General features: G+C 31.6%; 1 protein-coding gene across 3 annotated transcripts in view; it reads left to right on the top strand.

Annotated features, from left to right (window-relative positions):
- The window catches only part of LOC110998814 (hemicentin-1), a 72,020-nt gene that overhangs the window by 28,199 nt on the left and 31,415 nt on the right, over positions 1–12,406 (top strand). For all 3 annotated transcript variants that reach the window (XM_045629903.1, XM_022267603.2, XM_045629900.1), the window contains exons 4-5: positions 2,814–3,022; positions 11,780–11,890. In XM_045629903.1, coding sequence (XP_045485859.1) covers positions 2,814–3,022; positions 11,780–11,890 — 320 coding nt within the window. The remainder of the gene's footprint in view (positions 1–2,813; positions 3,023–11,779; positions 11,891–12,406) is intronic.

Here is a 12,406-nt window from a genome sequence, read left to right as displayed (position 1 = left end):
ATTATCATGTGAACATTTTAATTAGTAGCGTAATTGGTGCGATAGTTTGTAGTTGTTCTGAGTGTTTAACAAAAGTTACCACATCCCAGATAATCATTTGGCTCTTTGCACTTAGACGTGTCCGGCCAATTTAGCCATGAATATTTCAATTAAGAAGAATTACCTTCATTTGTATTGCGGCACCAATCTGTGTGGTTTTAAGGTATATTATTATTAAGTATTATTAAAACACAAAAATGTAGTGAACCAAAATTAATACTTTGTCAAATTAAAATTATAAATACAATATAAACGATAGTCATGAAATAAGGTAATTAAAAAAATGATATGAAAAATGACTAAAGTATGCTGTTGAACTACATTAACAAAAATTAAGCGTTCATACTATGCTTTTTGAATCACGAATATCGTAAAACGAGAGCTGATAACGTCTGTACTACGAAATGTGGTCGTAAATTCTACAGGTCATACTTTTATAGCTCGCTTGTTAGTCTAGAAACTATGGTCTTTAAGTTAAAAGTAGATTTTATATATCAACAGGGATTTTTTTATATATGGAGATCAGATAATTTTTCAGATATGGAGATCATACTTGTGTTATTTAGCCCAAATCTAAACATAATAAACGACAGTTTGCGTAAATGCTACCTATTGATTTTACAATATAAAAACTTAAGAAATATATTTATATAAAGGCAGAATTTCACTTGCCTAATATCGCATACACTGTGGGTGGGGCGGGAAGCGGCATTTTTCAGATCCTCTGAAACTAGCGATCTCTATACGTGCCACACGACTCTTTATCATCAAAAGTAAAATCACTTATTAATGAATAATTATGGAAAATACTATTGGTTTTTTTTACTTTTTTATAAACAAAAAAGTATAAAAAGTAAAAGTATAGTACTATTTAAATCATGAAACGTCGCGCTATGTAAATATTATAATGAATTAGCTTTATCAAAAGCTGAAAGAAAATACAAAAGTTGTTAGTATATTGAGTAAACATTTGCCCAAAGAAGTCCAGTATACATAGAACATTGGTGAACATGGAATCCTCTATTTCGTTTGGACCATTAATCACTGCACGTCGTTTGCCCCCATTATTAGGGTAACTGCCAACTCCGCGGCTTTTAAATATCTACACCCTCCCGACAGGCCTGTTATTGACAGCTATAGTAACTGTTTCGTGAATTGATCCGTTAACTTTGTTTTTGACGTGTATAGACGTTAGGTTTGATACTTAGAATTACGAGTTTTTGACAGCACAGGTTCAATTTTACTAATTAAAGATTGTATTTTTTTATACGAAATATTTTTTTACATATAAGTTAACTTTCCTCATAGCCACACACACAACTATATAAAGCACAAATTCCGCCCCACATGGAGTACTGTTTTTACCTCTGTGCGAGCTGCCCCTAGTACCAGCTCCTTCAGCTTGATCGTTCAACGCAGAGCAATTCAAATCGTCAACGATCAGACACTTTCCATGCGGCTTGATCCCCGGACGTTGCGTAGAGATGTGGGATCGTTAGTATATTGTCTCTCTGTAGGGTCCTACAAGAAAAGAGCGTGCCAAATCTAAAAAGGCCGACAACGTATTTTCGAACCTTTTGGCAATGTCTATCCATGGAGGGGGGGGGATATCACTCAACATCAGGTGAGCCTTCTAAATAAACCAGATTATTTGGGCGATGAAATATACATTTTCAATTAAATATATTTCAGGTTAAAACTTGTACAAAATGTAATTGAGACCCAGCAGTAGGTATTAAAATTAATGCTATTAATAAATGAACGCATTTAATCAGGAGTAATACGATATTATCGCAGAACGAAAAATATATTTGCAAGATGCACACTTATCCCAAATACTTCCGAATTATGTTTGTGCATATAATGCTTTTAAAAACATTGTAAATATAAAACGATTTAAAGTGTTGTCATAGTAAATAGTGTGAGAGTAGCTTAAATTAGACGTGGAAGTGTTTCCGCCTCCTCTAACGGCTAAACCGTCCTTGGGGAGTCATGTACGGCTTGCCGCAACATAATGTGGTCTAAGGTTTAATCCATAGAATAAAGTTACCTTACAAGGTAACTCTACACATTACTGTAACCACAGCGCGCGCGGAGAAATGAGACATAAATTGTTTGTGGCTTTTGCGAGTGGAATTTTATAATTGCTTGATTTACTGTCTAAATGTGCTGGTGTAATTTAGGAAATTATTTTATGCTCACGTTGCATAGACACTTGAGAATGAAACATTATCCCTGCTATTTAAGAGCGAAATACAAAACTTCATACACGGGTTTCAATTTGATAATACATTACTTACGTAGACTGCTTTTAGCCGTATATACAATATGATATATATTTTATTTATTTATTTATTCACACTTCGTTACTAGAATGAAACACACATAACACAATACATAAAAAATTACAAGGGATGCAACGGGCGGCCTTATCGCTAACAAGTGATCTCTTCCAGGCAACCCTAGTAAGAAAAGAAAACAATAAATAAAAATACGTTATGTTATGTGTAGGTTTTTGAATAAGGTAATAAAGTATAAATAATTACATTTAGATGAATAAGGTACATATATAATGGCGGTTAACTTTCGTAATACCGATTTCTATAATTAAGAAAAAGGTTATTATACGCAGCATTTACTTTAAGAGAAACTTAATAAGATTGTTATCTAACTTGAAACTATATGAAAGTCAAATGAAAGGTTCTACAAATATTAAAGTATTTTTGTTCACAGTAATTTTGTAGTCTGTGTACTTATAGATACTTTTGTTTCAGTTTCGATGTCCGAGGTCGTTCGTTTAATAAGGCCCTTCAATGGTCGGACCCTAATGTGTTTGGGCCGCGAGCCTACTTCGCGACCGTTGCCCGCCCTGCTTCGCTCACACTTGATACAGTTCAGTTGGATGATGAAGGAGTGTATAGATGTCGGGTTGACTTCAAGAATTCACCAACGCGAAATTTTCAAATTCGCCTGTCAGTTATAGGTACGTATTTTAAGGTATTTTTTATATGATAGACCTTTATGATATGATATATTACAATTAGATGATAGATAAAATAAAATATGTTTATTATGTTTGTATTAAATTTGAATCGGTAGACATCCCTACTCATAGGCGAAAAAAGGGTGTAGGCCGAGCGAAAAGCCGGTGTACTAACTTTTTTGAAATAGAAAATCAACGAACAACACTTATTTTAAAACAAATATCGCTAATTATTTTTAAGTAGCCTGTCTAGCACTAGCCCCAACACCCTTTTATAAATAGTAAGTGGTAGAATCAGGAGGCTTTGTGACATATTAAGAGATACTGTTGCCCATGGACACTGTCATAAGGGTCGCAATACATAGCCTGTTAGAATTTATTAATAGTAATAAACATCCCGACATTTTGCGGCCCAAACATTTTTCAGAGAATTTTAGGTCTAGTTCAAAATATATCTATCATTTTTTTTTAATGTGAGGTGTGACAATCAAAGAAAATACTTAATATATAAAATAAATCATTGGTGGTCATATGCGTATAGATGAACGTGTATAGTAAACATTAATAATGAAATTTTAATCGTTTTTCCCTCATTAGGCTACATTAATTATATCTTTCACAAGTTCCGGAAACAATGGGAATTGCAGCAGATGTTCCTTTCCCCCAAAAACTTAAGCACAGCGTTTGCCTCGGAATATATAAGGAGTCTTATCTAAAAAGGCTGCCTTTCAGTCGCTTGTGAGCGAGCGATGCAAAACAAAGCTTTGTTAAGGCTGCTTTGAATTTCGGTTAGGAAAATGAGAGGTTACACACGACCGCTCCCGTCAAAGTAGCTCAAAATGGTGTTATTACAATAATGTCCCGACATTTTCTTCCAGTTTTCACGGTTTCAGAAAATGTTATAGCTTAACGTTAAAGTTTAGGAACAATGGAAGTAGATTATAATGTTCTATATATAACCAATGTTCTATAAAATATTCTTTTTGTTTATATATATAAAAAATATATATATATATATATATATATATATATATATATATATATATATATTTAATAAATTTAAAAAAAATATATACCTACCTATCATTATATCTTTTATTTAATTTTTTCTCTTTGATTATTGTTATTTTGTGTTTATGTGTGTGTGTTTTGTTTGTAATAAATAATAGGTCATTGCTATTTTTTTTATTAAAAACCATGTAAATTGTACACATTTTTTGATAAACGATAAACAAAACTGTCACGTTCTTTAGAGAAGGCTACTAAGAACAAAAACGATGTTATCCGGTCAAAGAGAAAAATTATTTTGTAATTTGTGCCGTTCCAGTAAGGAAAACTAATTTTATAGCACATTACACTCGCGAAACCTACAGTTTCTACGGACACATTTATTGTTTGCAGCAAACTGAATTGACTTACAGACTATTTTTATTTATGCCCGGAACAAAGTGTACATTTTCTTTGACATTTAGAACTGTTTACAGTTTAATAATGTTCGGTATTTTCTAGCATGCTACAACAAAACTTTAAAACAGAAAACATTTTGCTATAATTACTTACGTTAATTGCTTTTATACATACATTTAAATCCAAATATATTACATTGAAAAAATATGTGTTATGATTTCTTTATAATCTTCTATAATAACTATAAAAAACTATTTAAAGAAAAAATATAACTTAACTCACAATTATCTTAGGGAAAAAATAAAATGTATTCTACTAAAATAAATCGTTCATATACAATCCATTGCCCCAAAAATACTAAATTATATCTTAAATCTTTGACCTATTTCTAGCAAATATAAAGCAAAACTAATCATCAAAAAGGCGGGCTAGGAAAAATAGGCATATTAACGTTTGATTTGTTGTTGATAATGACGTTGACCCAAATCCCGTCTAATATACGCCTCAGCCAGATTCGAACGTTGAGTTAATTTTTCTAGGTCACGTACGCGAACAGCTCGCATTTGTAAATACCTGGGCATCAATATATTTAACTGGCCGATAGCTGTTTGTTACGCCGAGCGAACTTTTAATCGGATCATATATAAATAAAAAATGTTCAACAACGTTTGTTAATCGGCTGGAAATAATAAAATAACAATTTGAATTATTCTAACTGGTATTAACGCGTGTGCGCTGTGATATATTTTTTTATTAGTTGCTTTTAGAGGAAAAAATAATTCTGGACTGAAACACAATTCAAAATGTTTTTTAATATGTTAATATGTAAAAATCTCCTGTCACGATATTTGTCCGCGATGGACTCCTAAACTACTTAACCGTTTTAAATTAAATTGGCACACCGAGCAGAGCAGTCTGGTGCAACTTAAGAGTTATAGCTTAGATCTTTAATTATAATCGCAATTTTATTTTATTGCAAATTATTTGTTTATTATTTGATACAATTCTAACAGATGGCGCTGAGTTAAAAGTATCAACGTTTCACATAAGCTACCTAACTTTCATATAAGTTCTCCTACTGTTTCCCTTGAATAGTTTACTATTATGAAATATAACAAAAACCTTAGCCACAGCAACGCTTGGCCGAGTCTGCTAGTTTATTATAAATCTATCTGATAAAATGAAAAAGCTTTAATAATAATAAAATTGTACAACTCTGAATAGGGTATTAAGAAATCTCTTTTAAGGATAAAACAACGCTGGTAATATAAGAAATTGGATAAATACTTTATTGACATGGTGCTATATGAAATGTAGCATATCGTGAGAACCAACAAATGGGGCTTGCGACACAGAGGGACAAGTAGCCTCACCACCGACAAATATTTGTTAGAAAACTGATATTTTTCAAAGTTAGTCAACATGTCTCTAAAGGGAAACAGAAGAAATTTGATGCCTTTTACGTAACCAGATATATTGTCAATGGTCTTTGAAGCGAAAATCCTCTTTCACGTTTGATGTTCTATCCTTCATTGTGTATATTTTATTACCAAGATATCAATTCAGGTTTATAAGTTTATTGTTGAATTTTTATTTTGTTTATGTATTGAAAAAATTACGTAATGTATTTTTTTATTGATTTTTGCACTTATAATAGAATAATGTCAATATTTATTTACTTTTTTAATTGTGACCAGCATTTATAGGCAAACATAAGATACTCGACCAATTACATTATAAAAAAAAATCCAATTGTGAGGGGAGCAACTATAGATCCAAACCCAGCTCGTTTATCTTGAAATCCAAGAGTTTTGGCCTAAACGCGTTCTTCTGGAAGTTATAAGATGAAAGGGTAATGATGAAGGGATGAATACAACATGATGGAAAAGGTTGGAGGAGGCCTTTCAAAAATCTGATCAGAACTTCTAATACTTAGTTTCTAACTAAGTCTGATGTCGTCTTTCCACCATTATTGTGGTGTTCCTCTACTCCTTTCCTACTCCTACTACTCCCTAGGGTACCGAATATCGTAGGTATCTAATATCTAATATATTTTGTCAAAAGATAAGAAAATTGATTATTATTAAATGTTAAACATCACACATGATACATTTTTACATTTGACACTTATGAAAATTTAAGTAAAAATGCTATTTTTAATGAGCTGAAAATGCACTTACGCCGTGGAACTGTTGGGCTGGGTATACAAGGCGCATCGCTAACCTATAAAACTTCAAATCAAAATAATAAACGTAAAGCCCGCAATGTTTTGTTAACAATTTTCATACAAAAATTGACAACAATAACTAAATTGAAATATACATATCTCAATATTTGGCCCGCGCTATCCGTTAAGAAATATCAAAGTTTAAGCCTGGAGAAATGTGATTATGTAAACTTTTAAGTGAATTGCTAACATGAACTTGGCAACTTGTTTCATAGTAAACGGCTTACTATAAACTTTGCTTTCATACAATCTGACTGTTTCTGAGGACTTAATTCAATATAATATATCCATTATTATGACATTAAAGGTTAAAGTTTGCTAAGCAATTTAGTAAATACGATTATGTATTAAATTTTAATTACTAGAATGTATTTAATGCCTATTTATTTTAGTTTCTAATCAATAGAATTCTTGTGGTTAAGCTTCGACTATTTATCATTTTATGCAATTAACTTTGGTATATGTGAACTTCATATTTAAAACATTATATTTTTTATTACGTAGATATGTGTTATATTATTTAATTTGTAATGCAATCGTAGTCGCAAACGCCCTTTTAAAACTTATTTATATAACATATACAAAGTTTTTTTTCTTATGGACTATATCTATCCTACTTACACTTAAAAATATAAATAAAAGTCTTAATTTAAATTTATGTTTACTTTTTATAGGGTTATTCAGAAAAAACATTATTATATTTTTTTTATCATATAAAAAATATAAGTAACAAATATAAACTTTAACATTAATTACTTTTAAAACTGTGAAGTCTTCTCGAACCGCCGTACAAATTTTTAGAAACAAATATAAGAATATAAAAAACACCCTGCGAAACGCGACGTGCGAAGAAAACGCTCGCTTGAATTAATAAGTACAACACGAAATTTGAATTTAATGAAACAACTTGGTGGAAGCAGCTGAGAGAATATCGATCAATTTTTGAAATGAAACGATGTACGCAGCCTCATGAATTAGCTACTAACGAATGAATTTTCAGATTATATTTCTTGGAAAAGAAAATTAAATAGTTTTAATTTGTCGGTTCAATCACGGTTACAAGAGCAACTGTAGTGTATATATATATATATATATATATATATATATATATATATACACTACAGTTGAACTATATATATATATATATATATATATAGTTCAAACTATTTTACTCAGGAAAAAATAATAATTTGACTAGAATGAAAATCGCCGACGGTTTTTGTATGGATATGTTCAAATAAAACGGTTATTTGATGCTGGGTAACAAATGACCTTAATATTTTAAAGTATGAGGTTATAACTTACATACAATTAGGAGTGGAGGGGTTGCGATGCTAACAAAAACCAACTTGGCTTATCTAAGGGTTCATAAATCTAAATGACACTTATATTATTGGACTAAAGCTTCAAGTGTACGAAGACTCTTTACAGTTGGTTTAATTCAATTATTACTTAAAATATTTATCTAAACTTAACTAAAGTTTTGTTACATAACTCTAGACTAGGATATAAAATTCCAGTACAAAAATGTGTTAGATAGGTGACTCGATCCGTGACATACTCAGATTTGCAATGGACTGAGATACGCATTAGGGTAGGGGGTAATTTTCTGACTCACCTACAACTAACATTTGCGGATGGCATGAGTAAAACAGGAACCAATTAAAGGGTACTACTACTAAGTACGGTTGCAATTTCGATTAATATCTCTGGAAGATGTGCAAAAATACATTCACTTAGGCATATAAATTTCCTTAACAACATAAAGTGGCACCGAAGAAATAGATCGAAGAAAAGCATTGAAAAAAATAGACAAGCAACTTTTTAAATACCAGTTACCATTACCCATTAAAAAGATTGTTATAGATCCGGAAACTGCCAAGTATTAGTAGTAGTTTAGCAAAAAACTTACCTGCAAGCAAAAGCACAAGATTGGAAAAGCAGACATCCGATAAAGAACAAAGATGCATTTAACTGTCTTCCTAGACAACACAATATGACATTGAACAACATACGTGGCCATATACAACGACAACAAGTGAACACAAAGACTGGTGAAATGGCCGGCCCCATGACGCATAAGATCGAGAGGTCGGCCTTGTGCCAGATGGCTGGAGAAGGAAAAAAAAGAACTGTTGTATGCCTTCCAGGATGTTTTTACCCATATAGATCTTATTTTTTCACTTTTAAAGTCTTGGATTTATATTTTTACTTTATAAGGTGAAGCTATTATTATTCTATCAATTTAAATAAAAAATATAGATTTGTCGTTATTTGTAAAATTAAATTTACGTATTGTGAAAGAAGACAAATTAAACCAGTTAAACCGCTGTTATAAGAGGGTTAGAAAGGGTAGGTAATAAATATTAAATTATGTATTACTTGCATAAAAATTGAAATTCAATAAACGACAATGAGACATTCAAAATATCATACATTCACCAGTGTAACGACCAATGCGAACCCATTTCATTCAATATCATAAAACGTACTCTGAAGGGTAAACTTAAGCCATATAAAAAGTGAATGTCGAACTCATAAACATCTCATATGTAAACGCGATCCCGTAATAAACTACAGTAATTTGTTCGCAAATAGAAGTGGCCTAGCATATAACTTATGCATAATTCAAACGCCATAACTTCTACGTAGTCTGTACTATCATTTTGTGCAATAGATGTAAACAACTGCATAATAACGTACTGAACATCGTAGAACAAAACCTCAATTACAAAGGCCGCTTTACGACGTCACTATTAAAACGCCGACCGGTTAATAGTCATGTCAAAACCGGTATTCGCCGTCGTAAATGTTTTTCAGCTGACATTTTATGGAGTTAGCCTTTGTGTGCTATTGTGAGTATAAAAAATGGTTTATTTGTGTTATTGAAAAATACCAAAAGATAGAGTAGGGCTTTACACTTTACTGGTGAGCGTTTTTGCATTGTTTCCGGTTAAAACTTTTTTAATCACTTTATGAATATTATGACCTTATTTTTCGGAAATGAACTACTATTTGCAACTAATTTGCACAGAATTAGAATAAGAAATTCATTAATTTTAATAGAATTATTACTATCATTGTTATCGTTATTATATATTTTTGTTACAATTGGCTTGAAATCTCTTCGAATTAACCGTTGTTGTGAATTTAAATGAAAACATGAAAACGATGGCGGGTAACGAAACATGTGACGCGTAACCGAAAAATGTGACGGTAATTTTTTTTCCAACGCCGATAATTCAATAAGTTTTAAAAAATGCAACCTTTAGACTTCGTTTTCCAAATCGCGGTTAGTACAATATGTTTAATTTCGATTCGTTATTAGCTATATTTAAAGTAATTAACCGATGTAAATTGACAGCATAATAAACGACATAACAACTGAGAACGCTGTGCTTAATTGAAGCTGCCAACTATGGAATTTAAATTCGACGTTGTTCCGGTGGCCACTGATTCCGGTATCGAAGAGCAACTTAGCGAATGACCGACCTTGTAATGACTACTAACTAGCCCTGTGGATGTCGGGATCCCATTTGCTATTTTGTGGCTTACAAAGGTTTACTTTTGTCGCAAATAGTAGAAAGGTTTACGTGTAAATCGAATTTTGTGGTCGGCCTTTCTGAAACGTGCCTCCCAATACTATTGTTTTAGGTTCAATGTAATTGAGTCCACGCAATAATTTCTGTACGTTTCTCTAAATAAATCTTTATACAGTAGTGCACTGTGTTTTATGTTTTGTGACTTTTGAAGTGAGAAAGACTTCTTTAGGCGCATGAGGGTAACGAAGCGTCACAAAGTTGTGTAGCGTTTTTGTCGAAGAAAAGGGAGAGAGCGATTGAGACTAATTGAGAGAGAGGGAGAAAAAATACACTTTATTGTTTATTAGTTGCATATTAAACGCTGATCTTTTATTAATTTATATTATCAGTATCACGTTATTTATTAATATAGATATATAATTCCATGAAGTGATCATATACTGGTACATGTATATATATATATATATATATATATAATAGATGATCTATTGAGGCTTTTACCTTATAAATAATTAATTTACAAAGAAGTGACTTACTTCTGACAAGTGAACTTTATATCCACGCGTTTATTAATAATAAATTCCACAAACATCTATCGAGGTTAAAATCCTATTAATTAATAACCATTTCGCAATTATTTTTATAAGTTTATACATTTGCACTTAAAGCGAATCTCTCAACCTGTAGCGTTAGAGGATATCTTAAAACGGGTGAAAGGAACTCCATGTAACATAGTATCTGCTGTTTATAAGATGATTGTGTGAAACAAGGCGCAAAATTTACATACAAATACGCAATCGCCTATCACCGTGGAAAACTTGAAAATTAAATCAATATGTTGTATATTTATATAATATATCAGTTGCAATCGGAATTAAAATGAGACTCCAGATTCGGAGTTTAATATATGATCCACTGAATCAAATTAGTGTAAATAAAAAAACAATATTGGATAGAATTCACCTTATAACTAAACTAAACTTACAGCTACAAACTAAAACACAAGTATACACGAAATATAAATCATTTTATGTAATTTTAAACGTTTTGGTAATTAATTTTCTATACAACGTACTAATAACGCTTTACAGCCTAATTACAGCTATTTTAAAATGTATAGAACACGCGATCTAAGTATTTTCATATCTTTTACATCTTCGGAATTATAAACACGATATTATTTGTTTCTTTACATACCAATTGAATCACATAATGAACGTGAAAAGCCATGTCATAATTGGTTAGGAACAAATGTTCTTTTTTAATAAAAACTAATCTCCTATCTTAGAATTGCCTTTTATAAGTAGCTTGAGAAGTCTTGACCGAGTGGCTAAGCCGTGTCGACTTTAATCCCTAAGTTCGTAAATTCGAACCACGGCTATTCACCATTGGACTTTGCTAAGTACGAATTTAACACTGTACGTTGTAGGAAACCGTGATCAAAGTGAACACGCCTTTAGACCCAAACATTCGTATGTTTGTCAGCCACAGAAAGCCCAAACAGATACTAACATCTGAGGATAATACTTTAAAAAGAATTTAGTTTCTAATTCTCTTACATTTTCTATTTTCTTGTTTCAGTACCACCACACCAGTTGATACTGTACGACAAGTCAGGGAGAGATGTTTCAGGCGTCGTAGGTCCATTGGAGGAGGGAAATGAACTTGTACTTGTCTGTGAGGTTAGAGGAGGTAAGTTCAACATTCAAAAAACTATATTAATGGTCTGCCATCATACTGGCAAAGTTAGACCTCATGCATTTTTGAAGTCAGTTAAAAATAGTTAATCAAGCAGAACTATTTTTCCCTGCCAATTCCATTCCCCCATTAATATTCTTCGTTAATTGTGCTATTAAAATGCTGGATTTTGTATATTGTATTAAATAGTCAAAAATTTAAGATAATAAGAGCTAATCAAAACACGATGTTTTTTCAAAATTCAGAATGGGACTTAAATCACTCATGTTTCTTAAATTATGAATTACTATGTAAATATAGACATTTAACAATTTTACATCGTGTTAAGAATCGTTTATTTACCACACAAGCTCAATGTAAACTGTTTCGTTCTTAAAATATATAACGAGTATAATTGCTAAGATAACATTCACAATCGTGTTGAATTACGTAGTTTTTTGGTGAGCTTATCGTGTTAAAAGAGCAGTGTTGGTCTAGTGGCTTCAGCGTGCGACTCTCTTACCTGAGGTC

This window comes from Pieris rapae, chromosome 1 (genome assembly GCF_905147795.1).
Source record: "Pieris rapae chromosome 1, ilPieRapa1.1, whole genome shotgun sequence".
Lineage (NCBI taxonomy): Eukaryota > Metazoa > Arthropoda > Insecta > Lepidoptera > Pieridae > Pieris > Pieris rapae.
The sequence above is the reverse complement of the archived record's forward strand: the minus strand, read 5'-3'. Positions and strand labels throughout refer to the sequence as shown.